The 17,852-nt window shown below is 39.8% G+C and overlaps 1 protein-coding gene across 1 annotated transcript in view; it reads right to left on the reverse strand.

Moving 5' to 3' along the window:
- Window positions 1-515: 515 nt before the first annotated feature.
- dnajc11.L (DnaJ heat shock protein family (Hsp40) member C11 L homeolog) overlaps window positions 516-17,852 on the reverse strand; it is a 126,557-nt gene continuing 109,220 nt past the window's right edge. The window contains exons 9-16 of the mRNA XM_018226143.2: window positions 15,226-15,311; window positions 13,132-13,248; window positions 10,795-10,950; window positions 9,007-9,076; window positions 6,712-6,769; window positions 5,572-5,714; window positions 3,594-3,723; window positions 516-1,836 (exon numbers count right to left, since the gene is read on the reverse strand). Coding sequence (XP_018081632.1) covers window positions 1,811-1,836; window positions 3,594-3,723; window positions 5,572-5,714; window positions 6,712-6,769; window positions 9,007-9,076; window positions 10,795-10,950; window positions 13,132-13,248; window positions 15,226-15,311 — 786 coding nt within the window. The 3' untranslated portion in view covers window positions 516-1,810. The remainder of the gene's footprint in view (window positions 1,837-3,593; window positions 3,724-5,571; window positions 5,715-6,711; window positions 6,770-9,006; window positions 9,077-10,794; window positions 10,951-13,131; window positions 13,249-15,225; window positions 15,312-17,852) is intronic.

Raw genomic sequence — 17,852 nt, forward strand, 5'->3', positions numbered from 1 at the left:
CTAAATACTGACTTTCTATGGGACCTTATAGCAGCCCCTCTGGGGTCATTTTCTTTAATTTTTTTCAGCCATCAGAAAACAATTCTCCATAACAAAATGAAAACTGATACTAAAACGCATTTATGGTATTTTTAGATGCTAAAATTAAAAACAAATATAAATGTTAAATATAGTATAAAACTAGCCATTTTTTTTTTCACAGATTGCCAGTCCGGGCCTGGTCTCATTTATTTAGGAGGAACAAAATGGGTTCCCCCTGCCTGTGTACTTTACATTTCAGACACAAGACTGGGGTTGATTCCAGTGAGATGACACCTACTATTATATTATCGACCAGCACCCACTTCCCAACAGGTTTTAGCATGCAACAAAACGATCCATGCTAGAAAATAAAATGGGTGCCCTGGAGAAGACAAATAATTAAATGATCCCCCCGTGGTTCGCTTGATAAGTCTCTGTTCCAGTTGTACCCCATCATTTTTGGAAAACAGATCAAGTCTATTTAAAAACATCACTTGAAAATATCCTGTTTTATTGACATTTGATTTATTTCACTCTGGCATTGGTCGTACAAAAGAAACCTGTCCTGGGTTTGAATGGTTTAGGCTCTTCAGTGAGACAGACAAGTATTTCCCTGCAGAAAATATGATGATAGCAGAAATACAGGGTGTAATATCGAGTAGAGACTGACGGTGATATATCTCTTTATAATGGATAATGACTGACGGCCCACCGTGATACTTTCACTTCTCATTATATCTATTTATAAAGAACCGACAAATACTCTGTGGGCTCAGAAGGTCATAGCTGCACACGTACATGCCCTGAGTTCTTATTTCACTTGGTTCAAACAAAATGCAACGACGACTTCTACAGACAAAAGACTAAAAATATAAGAAAGGAGAATAGCAAATCAAATTTGCTGTTGTAAAATGATGTGCTTCGGGCGCCCCAGTGTGGTGGGCACCTGCTACTACAAGGCAGATATAAAAAGATTGCTATATAGTTTGGCAAGAGGGACATGCAGACAGCTGCGTAGATATATATATATATATATATATATATATATATATATATATATATATATATATATATATATATATATAATAATTAAAAAAACAAAAAATAAAACCAGCATTTTCTTTCAATAAATATGTTCCCTGCATACCGCTTCCCATGATACAGCAGAAATATATAGAGAGCTCTTAGCATGCCAGGATATCCCTTTACTTTATATGGCCTCCTGGGTGATGGGAAAGATTTAACTTGCAGATGTCTCGGTCTTCCAGGTCCTGTGAACTCTAACTCCCAGCATCCTCGGCAGGCTGTGGATGCTGGAACCGTTCATTCACAAAAGCTGGAGGACTTTGTCTATCAAAGAAAAAAAAGGAAACAAGCAGCAGAGCCTGGGAATCCTGAGTGTCACCTTATCGCTTGGTCTGACTGGACTGATTAGAAGTGCTGGCTCATTTGTCAGTTATTAGGGCCAGTTCCTCTGCTCTCATGACTTATACAATTTAATCCGAACATCAGGAACCAATTGCACTGGTACAGTAGGTCAGTAGTACCCAGCAGCTTTCCTTAACTAGTTCCTCCATATATCACCAATGAAATATTGCCACATTATACCCAGAAAACACATTGTTTTATATTATAGTAGGTCCATACCAAGACATCGCTCCTATTTCCTGCCTGACCAGAACATCTTGACTTTTATAGTTTTTGTTTTTCAAGGATCCCAGTAAATGTTTTTCAGAGGCCGGGTCCGTTCCAGCCCCATGTAGTTCCTTCTTTCCCTCGAGCAGCGGAGCTAGCCGTCTGTTTCGATCTTGTGAGCTAAGGGATGGAAGGAAAAGAAAGATGAGAAGCTGCAGAATAAAGCGGCAGGGGAGACAGATAACTAAACAGAGAATCCAGGTTGCAGTGATGATATGGGATTAGCATGGTCTGTTCCGCTTTCACGGATGAGAGGTTTCCATCGCTCAGATATGCGCTGCACAATGGAAATCCCAGAGCGTTTCTTGCAGCCAGCAGACAAGGCAGAGAAACAAGAGAACATGGACTGAATGGAATATTGCACATTCTGAAGGACAACAGATGCATCATGTGCTTGAAAAACAATGTACTTGTCTTCAGATATATATTAGGACAATACATTATTGATTAATTGGCCTTCAGAAAGGCAGAGAATATTCATTTCAGTGCGGAGGAAGAATTATCCTGCATTCGGGCCTGCTTACTTGCATGGTATTACTACATACGCACAAGGACAAGTCAACCCCAAAATAAAAATCGACCTAATAAAAGAAAACATAATTCTAAGCAACATACCGATATACATTTATTAAACATTATCAGTGCTTTTAAAGTATTTGCAAAAACAGTTGCTATTGAAAGCAGCATTTGCTTAAACCATGGTTGTTACTTTTAAACAATTTTTGAAAAGTCTTAGTCCCCCAGCAAAGACAGGGTTGCTTATTCTTGTATTAGGCAAAACATTGATGTTTGGGGTCGACATTCCCTTTGCCATTTGCTTGTCCTTACAGAAGTGCTTAGCAGTTAGAACAGACAAGAAAAGGTCACTTCTTGTTTACAGTGGACCTAAACAACCCAAAATAAATTGCTCGGTCCAATCTACGTTATTATTTATATATCTAGTTTTCAAAATGTAAGCAGTTTTTACACTGCTAATAATATAATGAATCTGAAACAGTAGCACCCACTGCTCTTCTGTCTGTCCGGTTATCAGAAAATCATCTATTCTTCACCAATGGTATAATCACCCCAGTTGGGGGAAACAATATTATTTTTTAAAGAAAAGCACCCGATCAAGTGCTCTGACTCCCAGACCAGGAGGGAGATCCTGCTGTGGGAGGCCATGGGCTGTACCGAGAGCTTTGAATCAAAAAATACTATTGTTTCCCCCATTCAGAGTGTGGGTTCTGTTTGCCTGCACCTCTGGGGACAGGGAGTATGTAATAGGTGCCCTTAAAACTACTGAGCTCATTGTCAACTCATTGAGCAGAAAAGCATCAGGAGATGCCCTGGTCGGTAACTGAATTTTCTGATGGCTGGCCAAAAAGAACAGCACGGAGCACTGCAGTTTTAAAATCATTATACTGTGTTAATGGTGTGAAAACTGCCAAGTACTCAGTTTTACTTTATCTTAAAAATGTTCAGCTTCCTTTAATGAAACACTTCTTAGTCTAATCTATAAATCTACTTTTCCTCTGGAACATCTCAGAGATGAGCAAGATGGGCAGAGAGCAAATGTATAGAAAGAATCCAAAGGCACACAGAACTGCTGCAAGAAACGAACACTTACATGTTAAATGCAGAAATGCAATGTTTTTTTTTGGGGGGGGTGCCTCTTTGTCAAGCAGGCTTGCACTTCCACATTAAACGTACAAGGTGTTCCTTGCTTGCAGCAGTTCTGTGTGCCTTTGGATTATTTCGATACATTGGATTTGAGGTTGCCGAACCCCTACACTGTGCACCAGACATCTTTGAAGAGAATGGAATATGAAAGCGATAATTCCTGCATGAAACTCTGCTTGAGTCGGCGGCTGTCTGGCAGATAAAGGATCACTTACATTGTTTTGGTATCCTAAGTGGCTCATTATCCCCGGACATGACTTGGTGCATGACTCCTCTGAACTGGTACAGGATCTTGAGGCTTTTGTCTTCACCAACACAAGGGTCATAAAAACCAGGCAGCCCAGACTGAGAGAGACAAAACAAACAATTATAACAATCCATTCCAAACGAATAGCAGGGGAAAAGTAAAGCACATCAAAGTGGCAAATGTATAATTTGTATTATCCAGATTTCCTGCTCTGTTTCCAGTCTTACCCACTGTTGGTACAGACTGTTGTGGGGATGCTAGACGATGCAGATCCAGTGGGGATGCTAGAAGATATAGATACAGTGGGGATGCTAGAAGATATAGATACAGTGGGGATGCTAGAAGATGCAGATCCAGTGGGGATGCTAGAAGATATAGATACAGTGGGGATGCTAGACGATGCAGATACAGGCTGTTGTGGGGATGCTAGAAGATGCAGACACAAAACTGCTGGACAGCGCCAGGTGGATGCCCACCTCTTTAGGAAACCAAAGCTTACACAGATGGGTCACAAAGTCTTTTAGAACAAAAGGCCTTGCTCATTAGAGCTTACAATCAAGAGTCTTCAACAAAATTAAATAGAGCTCTGTTAAAGGCAATTTGGCACTCATTCTTGCAATCTTTACTGACTGTCCCCAACCTTCTTTACCTGTGAGCCACATGCAAATGTAAAGAGTCACGGGGAGATTTCAATGCAATTCCAACTCTATAATGTTACATATACTTTCTGTGTCTAATGGATTGTGATGATGCTACTGTAGATTCCAGGTTGCTTGCCTTGAAATCAGGGCCGGAACTAGAGGTAGGCAGAAGAGGCATGTGCCTAGGGCTTCTAATGCCTTCACCTAGTTCGGACTGGAGTCTAAAAGCTGTGGCAGAGTGTGCGCTCTTCCGTTCATGTGCACTGGCACATCCTTGGCGCTTGCGCTCTTTTGCGCATGTGCACTGTGTCCTCGGTGCTTGTGCTCTTTCTCGCATACGCTCTTGCGTGATCTCGGCTGGGGGGGGGGGCGACGTAGTCGGCCGGGTTGCCTAGGGTGACTGGACGACTTGGCCCGGCGCTGCTTTAAATGAACTTGTAGTATGATATAGACAAAGATATTCTGAGACATTTTGAAAAACCATCAAATATGAAAACCAATTGCAGTTATTTGGCTTTTTTGTGCAGTTTGGAATTTCAGCAGCTATCTGGTTGCTGGGCTCTTAGCAACCAGACAGTGGTTTGAATGAGACACTAGAATATGAATTGGATAGGGACTGAATGGAAAGATAAGGAATAAAAGTAACTGCTGGAGTCAGTGACCCCATTTGAAAGCTGTAAAGAAGAAATAAAGTAATTGCAAAGTTACTTAAAAATGAACTTTACCTTTAATATAGTGGCACTGGTTCCCATGAAACTACACATTTTGTATGAAGAGCTTTATTAAAAGGGGTGGTTCACCTTCAAGTAAACTTTTAGTATGTTATAGAATGGCCAGTTCTAATCAAGTTTTCTATTGGTCTTCATTATTTATGTTTTTTATAGTTTTTGAATGGGTTGCATTCTTCTGACTCTCTCCAGCTTTTAAATGGGGGTCACTGACCCCATTTAAACAACAAATGCCCTGTAAGGCTACACATTTATTGTTATTGCTACTTTTTATTACTCTTCTTTCTATTCAGGCCTCTCCTTTTCATATTCCAGTCTCTTATTTAAATCAATACCTGGTTGCTAGGAGTTTTTAAATCCTACCAACCAGATGGCTGAAATTGCAAACTGGAGAGCTGCTGAATAAAAAGCTAAAAACTCAAAAACCACAAATAACAAAAACCAAACTCACTCATTTCACTGTACACCATACACCATACTAAAAGTTAATCTAAATGTAAACCACCCCTTTATTTTTCAGGATTCAAAAAGGGTAAATTCAGCTTTAAAAAAAACAGCACCAATGCCCACAACTTACTTTGGAAGCCTCCGTCAGGATCAGTTTGGAGTCTTTTACTAAACACTGCAGTGGCACAGTCACATCGATCACTTTCACCTTTTCGTTCCTTTTGCTGTTGTCCGTCACAAATTTGCCATACCAGGCATTGAGTATGATCAGGCCTGCAGAATAAAGAGCTGTCTTTCTCTTGTTCAGAGCCACACTGTACAGGTATGGGATCCGTTATACAGAAAGCTCCAAATTACGGAAAAGGCCCTCTCCCATAGATTCCATTTTAGTCAAATAATCCACATTTTTAAAAATCATGTTTACATGATTTTCTATAAGACTTACTGTATGATCCAAATTACGTAAAGATCTGTTATCCAGAAAACCCCAAGTCCCAAGCATTATACTAAAGCAGCCAAAGTTGCCAAACAAGAGATATAGCAGAAAGAAAGGCCAACTTCTTAAACCACAAACGTATAAACATGGTACAACCCACATACAGTAATCTCTCTCTCTCTCTGCCCATTAGTGTGTCAAGTGAAGAATATTTTGTTAAGAAAATTGTGACTTTTTTTTATAGATATTTTGGATTCGGCCGAACCCCCGAATCATTTGCAAAAGATTAGTCCGAATGCCGAACCCAAATTTGCATATGCAAATTAGGGGTGGGAAGGGGAAAACATTTTTTACCCTTGTTTTGTGACAAAAAGTCACACGTTTTCCCTCCCCGCCCCTAATTTGCATATGCAAATCAGGATTTGGATTCGGCTGTGCAGAAGAATTCGGCCGATTCCGAATCCTGCTGAAAAAGGCCTAATCCTGGCTGAATCCCAAACCAAATCCTGGATTCGGTGCATCCCTAATCACTTTAATTAATTCATATTTGAAATATACTGGAAAAAACCCCAAAGAATATAAATATGAGCAATTGTAGCATGTAGTTCAGATCCCACAAGGCTTGCTGAGATACTACATTTGGATTTCTAGACACATTGATTGGGATGGTATTCATGGTATTCTAATTTCCAAATTGACAATGAGCTATAGTTTGACAATTAGCTACCAAATGGCTGACTATTTCTCCGTGTCCGGCCATCTCTAGTTTGGGGCATCTGCATTAAAATGAAACCTGACAAAAACAAATAAAGGGAAACAAAATGTTGAGATTACCCATTTTTGCCTCTTCAGCTTCGATGATCCGTCTCACAGATTCTTGCATCAGCCGCACCTACGAGAAACACAGTTTTAATCAGTCATGTGGTTTCTGCACTGGAACTTGATTCATGTAAATGACAGGGATCTGGAAACATGGAATATGACTGGAATATTTAAAGCATTTTAACTTAGCACAAAAAGAGAATATTTCATACTCAACCAATAAAAACGTCTGCTCATCAGCTGAAGACATCCAAATCCGTCAATTTAAAGGGCATTTACTGTAGCAAAATTGTTTCCCCCCATGGGACCTGCGAGTGGCATGTCACTCACTAGGAGTATTTTCTGTCTCAAATAGTAGTGTTTCCCCCAACCACAGTGAGGACTCCATCAGTCTGCACCTCCAGTGGGGAAACCAGTGTACTAAAATTAACACCCTTTATACGGGAAAAACACCCACTTTTTGACATAAACTTGTTCAGTTTGGATTATGTAAAAAAAGATGCATAAACACTAGGGATGCACCAAATCCACTATTTTGGAATCGGCCGAACCCCCGAATCCTTCACGAAAGATTCAGGCGAATATCGAACAGAATCTGCACATTTAAATTAGGGGTGGGAAGGGGAAAACATCTTTTACTTCCTTGTTTTGTGACAAAAAGTCACGCAATTTCCCTCCCGCCCCTAATTTGCATATGCAAATTAGGATTCAGATTCGGTTTGACCGGCCAGAAGGATTCTGGTCTCAGATTACAGCAGGGGGGGGGGGAAAGGGAGGGGGAGACGGTGGTAGGAGCAAACTGAGCATGCTCAAGCCCAAGCCCTGGAGGTTTAAGTTGAAAACAGGAAGTCTGATACAGAAGCCCATGTGTACACAATAGAAGGAAAGAAATGGTGTGTTTCTTTTGACAGAGGACTCGGAGCAGCACTACTTTGAGGGTTTACCAGTGCATTTATATAGACCTTTCTGCTAAAGCTTACTTAATTTTAGCCTTTCCTTCTCCTTTAAGAGAGGCTGCTGTAAGATGCCATAGATGGTCACTGTTTACTGGGCCTGTGGGCGGCTGTTTGTGCCCGTGTACCTGAAATTCCAGGGTCTATTTAAAAACTCAGTCCGGATTTGGCAGATGACGATGATGATATCTTCTCAATCTATAAACATCTATAAACAACTAAGTCACACGTTGTAGCCTATCTCCAAAACTTCAGTAATGCTGTGGCAGCTAAATAATATACACACACACATTTTAGGTAGGTATGGGACCTTTTATCCAGAATGCTCTGGACCTGAGGTTTTTCCGGATAGCAGATCTTTCCGTAATTTGAATCTTCGTACCTTAAGTCTACTAGAAAATCATGTAAACATTAAATAAACCCAATAGGCTGTCTTTGCTTCCAACAAGGATTAATTATGTCTTCGTTTGGATCAAATACAAGGTTTAATTAAAGGGATACTGTCATGGGAAAATACATTTTTTTCAAAATGAATCAGTTAATAGTGCTGCTCCAGCAGAATTCTGCATGGAAATCCATTTCTCAAAAGAGCAAACAGATTTTTTTATATTCTATTTTGAAATCTGATATGGGGCTAGACATTTTGTCAATTTCCCAGCTGCCCCAAGTCAAGTGAATTGTGCTCTGATAAACTTCAATCACTCTTTACTGCTGTACTGCAAGTTGGAGTGATATCACCCCCCTCCCTTTTCCCCCCAGCAGCCAAACAAAAGAACAATGGGAAGGTAACCAGATAGCAGCTCCCTAACACAAGATAACAGCTGCCTGGTAGATCTAAGAACAACACTCAATAGTAAAAACCCATGTCCCACTGAGACACATTCAGTTACATTGAGAAGGAAAAACAGCAGCCTGCCAGAAAGCATTTCTCTCCTAAAGTGCAGGCACAAGTCACATGACCAGGGGCATCTGGGAAATTGACAAAATGTCTAGCCCCATGTCAGATTTCAAAATCGAATATAAAAAAACCTGTTTGCTCTTTTGAGAAATGGATTTCAGTGCAGAATTCTGCTGGAGCAGCACTATTAACTGATGTGTTTTGAAAAAAACATGTTTTCCGATGACAGTATCCCTTTAAATAATAATTATAAATAATAATGATATAATTATAATGGAGTCTATAATGGGTTTCTGGATAAGGGATCACATCCCTGTATATACCTGTTTCACAAATCGATTTGTATCAAAATTAAAGCCCACAGAGTCTGACTACCACAATAAAGCATTACGTTTGATTACAGTAGCCAGATTGTAAGGAGACAGCTGGGGTATATAACCAATACATGTTACTTACTGCAGCCTCTGCCTCTTGCTTCTTCTGGAGCACATCTGTTGCGGAGTTTTCTCTGTGCTTCTCCAGCTCTCTGGTAAATGCAAATGACGCACATTGTAAATTTCAACAGCAAATTGTAACTTGAAAAGAGACGTGTAATTATTCCCTCCTGCTTGGACTGAACAGGCGTAACATTTTAAGGTTTGCCCTGACATTCTGAATGCATGCACGAACATGATGAAAACGGAATCGATGCTCACGGATTTAAAAACAATATAAAGGTCAAAAAGGATTAGACATCGTCAAGGCATGGAGGATTATAGTCGAGAAATGTCTCCTGAACATCTCAAGTTTTGTACAAGGCGTGGGCACCAGCTTGAAGTGCTGCACACAACTCTCATAGGTAGTTTAAAGGGACAGCCAACTTTGTCAAGACAGTCAAGAGAGTCTGGTGATGGATTTAGCCAACCACATGGAGGCCACAGGAGGTCGATCAAACTTTAACAACAATTTGCCCAATGTAGTGGTATATGCAGATCCGTTGTAAGAGGGCCACTTAAACAGGCTGATGTGGTCCTAATTCAACCTGTCTGATATCCAGCCAATCCCCAGCCAGACATCAGTCTGTTATGCCCATACACATTAATATTCTGACGCACTCTGTATGCCACTTTTATTGACCCACTTTATACGGCCACCTTAAAGTTAAAATTGCCCAACCAAAGCTGTACATGTATGGTCACCTAAAAGGAACAGTAACACCAAAAAATTAAAGCGGTTTACAGTACAGCTATGGGATCTTTTATCCGCTAACCCATGTATTTAAAAAACCGCACCCAGGATACCCTTGGTAATTATTAGTAGTTTTATCCTTAAGATTAAAGCAGAGGTCTGACCTTGTTCAGTACAGTACAATTAATAAAATTCAAAGAGAAAGTACCCCGCTTAATCAGTTAAACTCAAACAGCCAGGAAATTAGACTAATACCTTCATCAACACCCAACTTAATTATATACAGCAACCCAATAGGAACCAACAGTGGCCATTCACTTAATATATGTATCAGATTTTAAAGTGCAGTGGATTAAGAACAGTTCATCCAACTAGATGAATCGAAAAAATTATCGAAACCAATCCAACCATTATTAACAATAATTAAAAAGGTCCCCTAATAGGGTTTTATCCTTATCAAGTTAATGTGCTACACCGTTTCTCCAATCAGTTATTTATTTAATTTATTACTAGTTTTTTAAATATTTCCCTTTTTTCTTCTAAGGCTTTCCAGCTTTCAAATGAGGGTCACTGACCCCATCTAAAAACAAATGCTCTGTAAAGCTACAAATGTACGGTTTTTGCTACTTTTAATTACTCATCCTTTTATTCTGGTCCTCTCCCATTTATATTCTGGTATCTTGTTCAAATCAGGGCATGGTTGGTAGGTTCATTTGGATCCTAGCAACCAAATTGCTTGATAAGCAATTTGGAGAGCTGTTGAATAAAAATCTAAATCCTGCGAAAACCACAAATAATAAAAAATGAAAGCCAATTGCAAATTGTCTCAGAATATCCCTCTCTACATCATACTAAAAGTTAACTCAAAGGTGAGCTGGGTTTAACAGGATCACTACAGGTTAATCTACTGACATGCAGTGATGACTCAATAATTGTTACAGACATTTTTTCATCTTCAGGGATTAAAGTGGAAAATACAATATAAAAAAAAGGTTAATAATGAAACCTGTCTATTTCCATGCATCTACAGAAGCAGCATGTGGCTGAGTTATTTCAAGTTTGTTCTCGTATACTCACTTCTCTTTCTGAGCCCTGAGGTAGGGTTTGATGATAAGCCTATGCATGGCCACGTAGATAACGAGAGGGCCCACAGTGGCATAAAATACAGCGCTTGGCAGAAGCTGATCTGTCAGGTGGATAGGAAAGAAATATGTCTGACTGGCTCTATTTAACCTGGAAGAAAAAAAAAGGGAACAGGAATAGATTAATACAAACAGTCCTCGGGCTCCAAGGGAAGAAAGAACCTGTTATTTATACTTTTCAATGAACGCAGAATCCCAAATGTGCAGAAATCAGCCGGCCTTTTATCTCGAGGCTTTTAATATTTGCAGATCAGCGAGTTGGTGCAAGCCCACTGAATGCCAGTGTTGTACGGAGAGAGGCCTGCGACAAGCTGCTTACTAATGCAACGACAATTCACTGCCGCGATGAAAAGGCTCCTCAATAATTCAGCCATGCTGGTACATGAGCACTTATGAATCCTCTCTAACTATATCATCTTAGCATTTAGCAGAATTACAACCTGCTCGGAGTCTTGGCTATTTTTTTGGAAACGACCACGCAAACAAATATATCAAGGAATTATGCAGAGTTTCGTAGCATTTCAGGCTTATAAATTCTTGTAGGCTTCTTCTCAAGACGGCTTCTCTGTTGCCCTCTAATGGTCACATGTAAAACTGCTCCAAAATCTACTATTGACTTATTCCATCTGCACAAGGTAAAGTGTTGTGCTCATAGCACAAACCTGATCATCGTGCTCACAGTATTAAATAAAAACATTACCCTCTTTTAATTATAAACGACACTTGAGAAGAATCCGTCATTTTATGTATATGTTCTTCTTTATGCAGTTACAAAACAGAAGGATGGTGGAATTTATTGAATTATACCAAGTTTATACACTTGCCTCCTGCTGCTTCTGATGTTTGTGGGAAAGAAGCATTTGTTATTGGCATATTTGCAATTAAATCTGTCCACACATTGCTTGTCTCTGCCAAGCCACTCTCCATAGACAATAGTGACAAACATAACGGGGAGTGCTGCTGCCAAGGCAAACAATACATCTGGGGTATTAAATTGTGCACAGCTGGAAAATAGCAGGGTATGAAACCATGCAGAGTTGGAGAGGAGAGAGATCTAAAAGTTTGTCCAGAGTCTGAAAAAGTGTACAGTTGTACAAGTGAAATCCAGGGAGCAAGTGTTTCCTAGATGAGCACAAAGTGTGTGCTCTTGTGGCCTGGGTTCAGTAAAATACCCCTAATATTTACGTTCTTTAAAAATTTTTACAGAGCAATAATTAATGCCAAGTAGTAGTAGTTTGTGAGCCCTGGCCGGCCCACAGTGGTCTATTTATCACAAACAAATGTGACACTTTCCATTGATTAAAGGAGAAGGAAAGGTTAAAATGAAGTAAACTTTATCAGAAATGTCTATATAAATACACCAGTAAACCCTCAAAAGAGGGGTATAGAGTCCTCTGTCAAAACAAACACATCATTTCTTTCCTTCTATTATGTACACATGGGCTTCTGTATCAGACCTCCTGTTTTTAACTTAAACCTCCAGGGCTTAGGCTTGAGCATGCTCAGTTTGCTCCTCTCTCCCACCTCCTCCCCTCCCTGCTGTAAGCTGAGCTATGAGTGAGCAGGGAGAGATTCAGGCAGGCAGTGATGTCACAGCAAGCTAATATGGCAGCTGCTATCCATAACAAACAGAGAGAGCTCCTAGAGCTGTTTACTCAGGGATGGTAAAGCATTCTGCAGAATAAATATAGTGTTTGCAATAAACTGCTTTGGTAGCTTTCCTTCTCCTTTAACTGTAAAAATTACCAGGCTCAAACCCTTAGAAAACAAGTATGTTCTATACTTAGCTCCCTGGACTGTATATGAGTTCACAGGTACACCAGCCCAATGATAACTAACTCCCCAGAGAATTCCAATGTGAGAAGACCCTATGAACCTTGGCATGTGTCTATGGCTCAGTTCTGGCTTTGATAATTTTCATTAAGTCCCTTTTTTGTGTTTGTATGGGGGATAAAACTGTGTGTGCAGTATGGTAAAGTCTGTGTCACTTTAAAACTAAAAAATAGACGAGCACCCGTATGAAAATGATATAGAACTGCCTAGCCTGACAGATAATGGCACTGGATCATGGAATCTGATAATACTGGGAGATTGGAGAATATGCATATAGATTTATTTTAAAAGCACCACTTGGGACCTATTGTTTTGCAAAGTTAATGGGATAGCTAAATTAAAAAAGAAATGTAAAGGGAAAGGTTGTTATCCCAAAGAGTTGCAATGTAATTGGTTAATAATAACTAAATAAAAAGATAGCTGCTGCGCGGTTGCTTACTTTATTTTTAAAGATACTCCTTGGGGTACGCCGACACTGACAGTTGCTCCCAGCACGCTGTGCCTGGAAATCTTTCTCTCGGCTCCGTACTCCACCACCGTACCAAAAAATCCGGCCCTACAAAGTAAAGCAAGTCAAGAAAGAGGACAGTCAAGCCATAATTTAAGAAGACTATCAGTCACTGAACATTTTGTTCGCCGTGACAAAGTGAAACGATCTCTTGAGGAACAGAGGGAGCGTCACTAATAGAGATGTCTCGGAATTACAGAGAAGATTCAGAAGGTCTGCGGGGCTTCATCAATTAAACGCGCTTGCCTTTTGGGGATCGTTTATATGCTTAGATGTGGCCATTCCTTACGATCCTTTAAGAACTTCATAGGATCAATAATAATCCCTCGAGTTAGTCTCTGGCTCTTTGCTTTCCGCCCCACTGACATTGCTGAGACAAAACATCGGATGAATCAGCCATTGCAAAGTAAAATAATGACAACAGCGGCTGAAGAACACCACCAGGCTATCTCTAATTGCATTGCAATACCGCCATATCTTATTGTTAGTGTCAATATACTAAACTTCTCACTGAACTCCTAACTCTTATTCTAGCATGGTCAGTGGGGTTTTTACTTTTACAACAACACTGTTCCAACCTGCGCCTTTCAAGCTATTGCCGAACTTCAGCTGCCAGCAGCCTCTACTTACAAGGCTCTACAGAGAGCTGCACACAGCTTCATAGCAAGGACTGAGGCACAATTACATATTTATATATCCCCTTTGCTACGTGCATAAGAGCTAACAAAGCTACAACAATTTCAGGTGCAGGTTGCTAATTGCCCTGGTTAGTATATATACTGCAAATACTCACCAGCACTGGCCATTCCTTGTCATTTCTGCCTGGTGCTCAGTATTCAATGGGGGATTGGCACCCTCCCAATGTTGACTTTATAAAGTGAAAAATGTACCCCCACAATGTGCTCATTTCAAGCAGGGACACAATATGGGAGAGAAGTGCCTCTATATGATACAATTTTGCACTAAATAAACTCGTAGGGGTTGGAATGGCTTTGTTGTGCTGGGTAGTATATGGCTGCAAGGCCTTTAAAGTAATGAAAATAAAATGTACTGTTGCCCTGCACTGATAAAACTGATGTGTTTGCTTCAGAAACACTAATATAGTTCATATAAACAAGCTGCTGTGTAGCAATGGTAGAAATTGCAAAAAGACCATATGACACAGGATAAATAATGGATAACAGATAACACCATTATGTTCTACAGAGCTTATCTGTTATCTGTTGTGTAACCTGAGCCTTTTCTCCTTTGAATGGCTGCCCCCATTGCTGCACAGCAGCTCATTTATATAAACAATAGTCACGCTTAGGAGGACTGAGGTGGTGTTGGCGATCCCCTGCATCGAAAAAAAATCTTTGAATTTATTACACTGCACTGGATATTTGCGAGAGGATATCTCCTTAAAGGACCAGTAACATCAAATTTTTCGTTGGTATACAACGGAAAAAACAAAACACAAAGACAAATGAAACTTTGAAATCGCTAAATCTTTATTAAGAAATAACTTACTGAAACTCTGCTTGCGCTCCGCTTCAGAAAAGGATCCATTGTGCGGCGCTCGATTTCTCCTCCCTGGCTATCTCCTATAAGGAAGGCAGGGAGGAGAAATCGAGCGCCGTGCAATGGGTCGCCATTTCTGAAGAGGAACGCAAGCGGAGTTATTTCTTAATAAAGATTTAGCGATTTCAGTTTGTCTCTGTGTTTTTTTTTTTTTTTGCTGTTTACTAACGAATTTTTATATAAAAAAAATTCGATGTTACTAGTCCTTTAACCATTCATATTTGATAATGCATGTATATGATGAAATGCTTATTTATTTGAGAGAAAGCGAAATACAAATTTTATTATGAAAGTGATCCACCCCTCTTATCATCACCCACCTACGTGCACCAAGTATGGGTGTGCAGATCTGGTGTTTAGAATAAGGTAGTCATTCATTGCTGGGCTGCACCCAATTACAGCTGTATGTGAACAGGAAACCTGCTAAGTATAGATGTCAATAGCAAAATAAGCCCCAGTACTTACTTTATTGATCCTTTTAGTCGCGTTTGTTCTTCATCCTGAAATTTGTGCTGGTAACTAACCATCATGAAGGAATGGGGAATTCCAAGCTGAAATCAGTCAAAAGAAAAAAGGCAAATGTAAACCATACAATAAAGAAAAATGTTTTAAAAGTACACGACTGGGACTCGATGCAGTTCTCTAACCTTCAGACTTTTCTTTCTGTAACAGATATTTTTTTTAACCACTAAATGGTAAATGGGCTACAATGCTCTCATGGCATTAATGCCCCTACATTTCTTTTTTAATTGAAATTGTAAGTGTATGGGTAAGCCAGCTGTGAAGGAGATTAAATATCACTTAAGTCAGATGCAAGGGAAGGTACTGCTTAAGAATCTGTTTACATATTGCGGGGGAATAAGAGCCACTTTCCGTTGCGTTTTTATCATCCAGAAGATTTTTCATTTTAAAGGGACAATTTCACTTTGAAACAAGAGGGTTTGTTTTTTCTTTTTTAATTCTCAATACAATCATAGCCGGCAGAATGCCTAGGGATATTAGGGCGGTACATCTCTCCCAGATGTCTGGCTGTGGGTACTGTGCAGGGAGAAATGATAGAGAATGATGATAGAACTTGACTGTCAACATAGGGTTGGGAGTACAGTGGACAAATCCAGCCCATAATAGGGGGTCCTTCAGTCTATTGCTATAACAGCTAGTGCTATAATGTGTCAATATTTCCCCAGTTTATTTTCTTATGCTTAGTGCTCCTAAAAGGAGAAGGAACGGCTAAAATTAAGTAAGCTTTAGCAGAAAGGTCTATATAAATACACTAGTAAACTCTCAAAGTAACGCTCTGTCAAAAGAAACACAGCATTTCTTTCCTCCTACATGGACTTCTGTATCAGACTTCCTGTTTTCAGCATAAACCTCCAGGGCTAGGGCTTGAGCATGCTCAGTTTGCTCCTCTACCCCTCCCTCCTCCCATCACTGCTGTAATCTGAGCCCAGAGCTATGAGTGAGCAGGGAGAGACTGTGGCAGGAAGCGATGTCACACCAAGCTAATATGGCAGCTGCTATCCTCAACAAACTGAGAGACTTCTAGAGCTGTTTACTCAGGTATGGTAAAGCATTCTGCAGAATAAATATAGTGTTCTAGCTTGACTATTTGGCTGATGTATTGGCAATGAACTGCATCGGCAGCTTTCCTTCTCCTTTAAGACCACCTCCACGGCATCTCATGTATGAGGATGGGCGAAATCTACATTAGGCTGGTACTTTAGAGGTGTCAATAATTTGTATGTCAAACACACAACTACTTTATCATACTTATAAGTTTATACCCCCACTTCTAGGTTCATCAGGTGAGGCCCCGCTCCTCCCAAGCCCCTTAACTGAGGTGCAGTATACTGTATTTTACGGCCAGCACTCCCTTATTGGTGCTTAGCTGTCAAATGGCTTTTTTTTTTTCCCATCCATAAAATGGGAAACTCTATTTAGCAGTAAAACTACGCACACAGAAAGTTTCCAAGGCAGCGTACTAGAATTGTTTTACATTAGTATTTTTAATGTGGCGCACTTTCATATTTATGGTAATGCAAAGCTATGCATCAGCCAAAATAGCCCAAAAAGGAATAATAAAATGCACATTTATTAAAGAGTATAATTGAACTGCATAAAACATTCATATAACGGTTATAGTGATTTGGGTTTTAATTATACCCAGTCTTTCAAATTCATCTTAAGTGGAGTGGAACCAGCTTTCAAAGACAAAATTCAGGATGGAATAAAACCTCCAGTGCGTTTTCCCAGCGAACATGTAGGTTTCCCCACCTGTTATCCTAGATACTGCACCGGTTGGGAGACACATTTTATGTATAAACCGTCCCTGAGTAACAACAGACGTCATTTGGGCCCATAATCTGTGCACACAAAGCGAGCGGCTTAATGACAGATACAGCTGGCTTCCCAGGAGGATTGCAATGACATAGAATTGGAGGATTTCTGGACATGAGCACAAGGAAAGCAAAAAGCTGAGATACAATTCTTTGGCTTTGTTCTTTTTATAAGTGCCTGTTGGGCCATTGGTAAAAAATAAAAAAAAAAGCCTGTATGTGCAGTATGGAAACATTAGTGCCTTTGTTAGGGTTAACATTTATATCCTAAAATGCTTACAAAACATATAAAACCAGTCACTATGACAGAACAGTTTAAATATTTAGATAAACAGTGTTTAGGGAGGTTGATTTAGTCTTTTACTCTGTGTTATTTAAATATTAAAGAATATATTAAAACTCATCAATCTATCCACCAGTTGCAAGTCGTGCCATTTTGCCCCAATGATGCAGGAATGGGATGCGTTATCCAGAAATCCCTGAATTATGGAATGGCCGTCTCCCATTGACTTTGTTTTATCCAAATAATCCCAATTTTTTTCTCTGTATTACTAAAACAGTACCTTGTACTTGATCCCAACTAACATACGTATAATGAATACTTATTGGAAGTAAAACCAGCCCATTGGTTTAATTTAATGTTTAAATGAAATTCTAGTCTACGTTACAGAAAGATCCATCATCTGGAAAACCAAAGGTCCCGAGCATTCTGGATCTTTACCAGGTTAGGCTTGGCCAAGAGTAAGGTGAAAGTGT

The sequence above is a fragment of the Xenopus laevis genome, chromosome 7L (assembly GCF_017654675.1).
Source record: "Xenopus laevis strain J_2021 chromosome 7L, Xenopus_laevis_v10.1, whole genome shotgun sequence".
In the NCBI taxonomy this organism is placed as follows: domain Eukaryota; kingdom Metazoa; phylum Chordata; class Amphibia; order Anura; family Pipidae; genus Xenopus; species Xenopus laevis.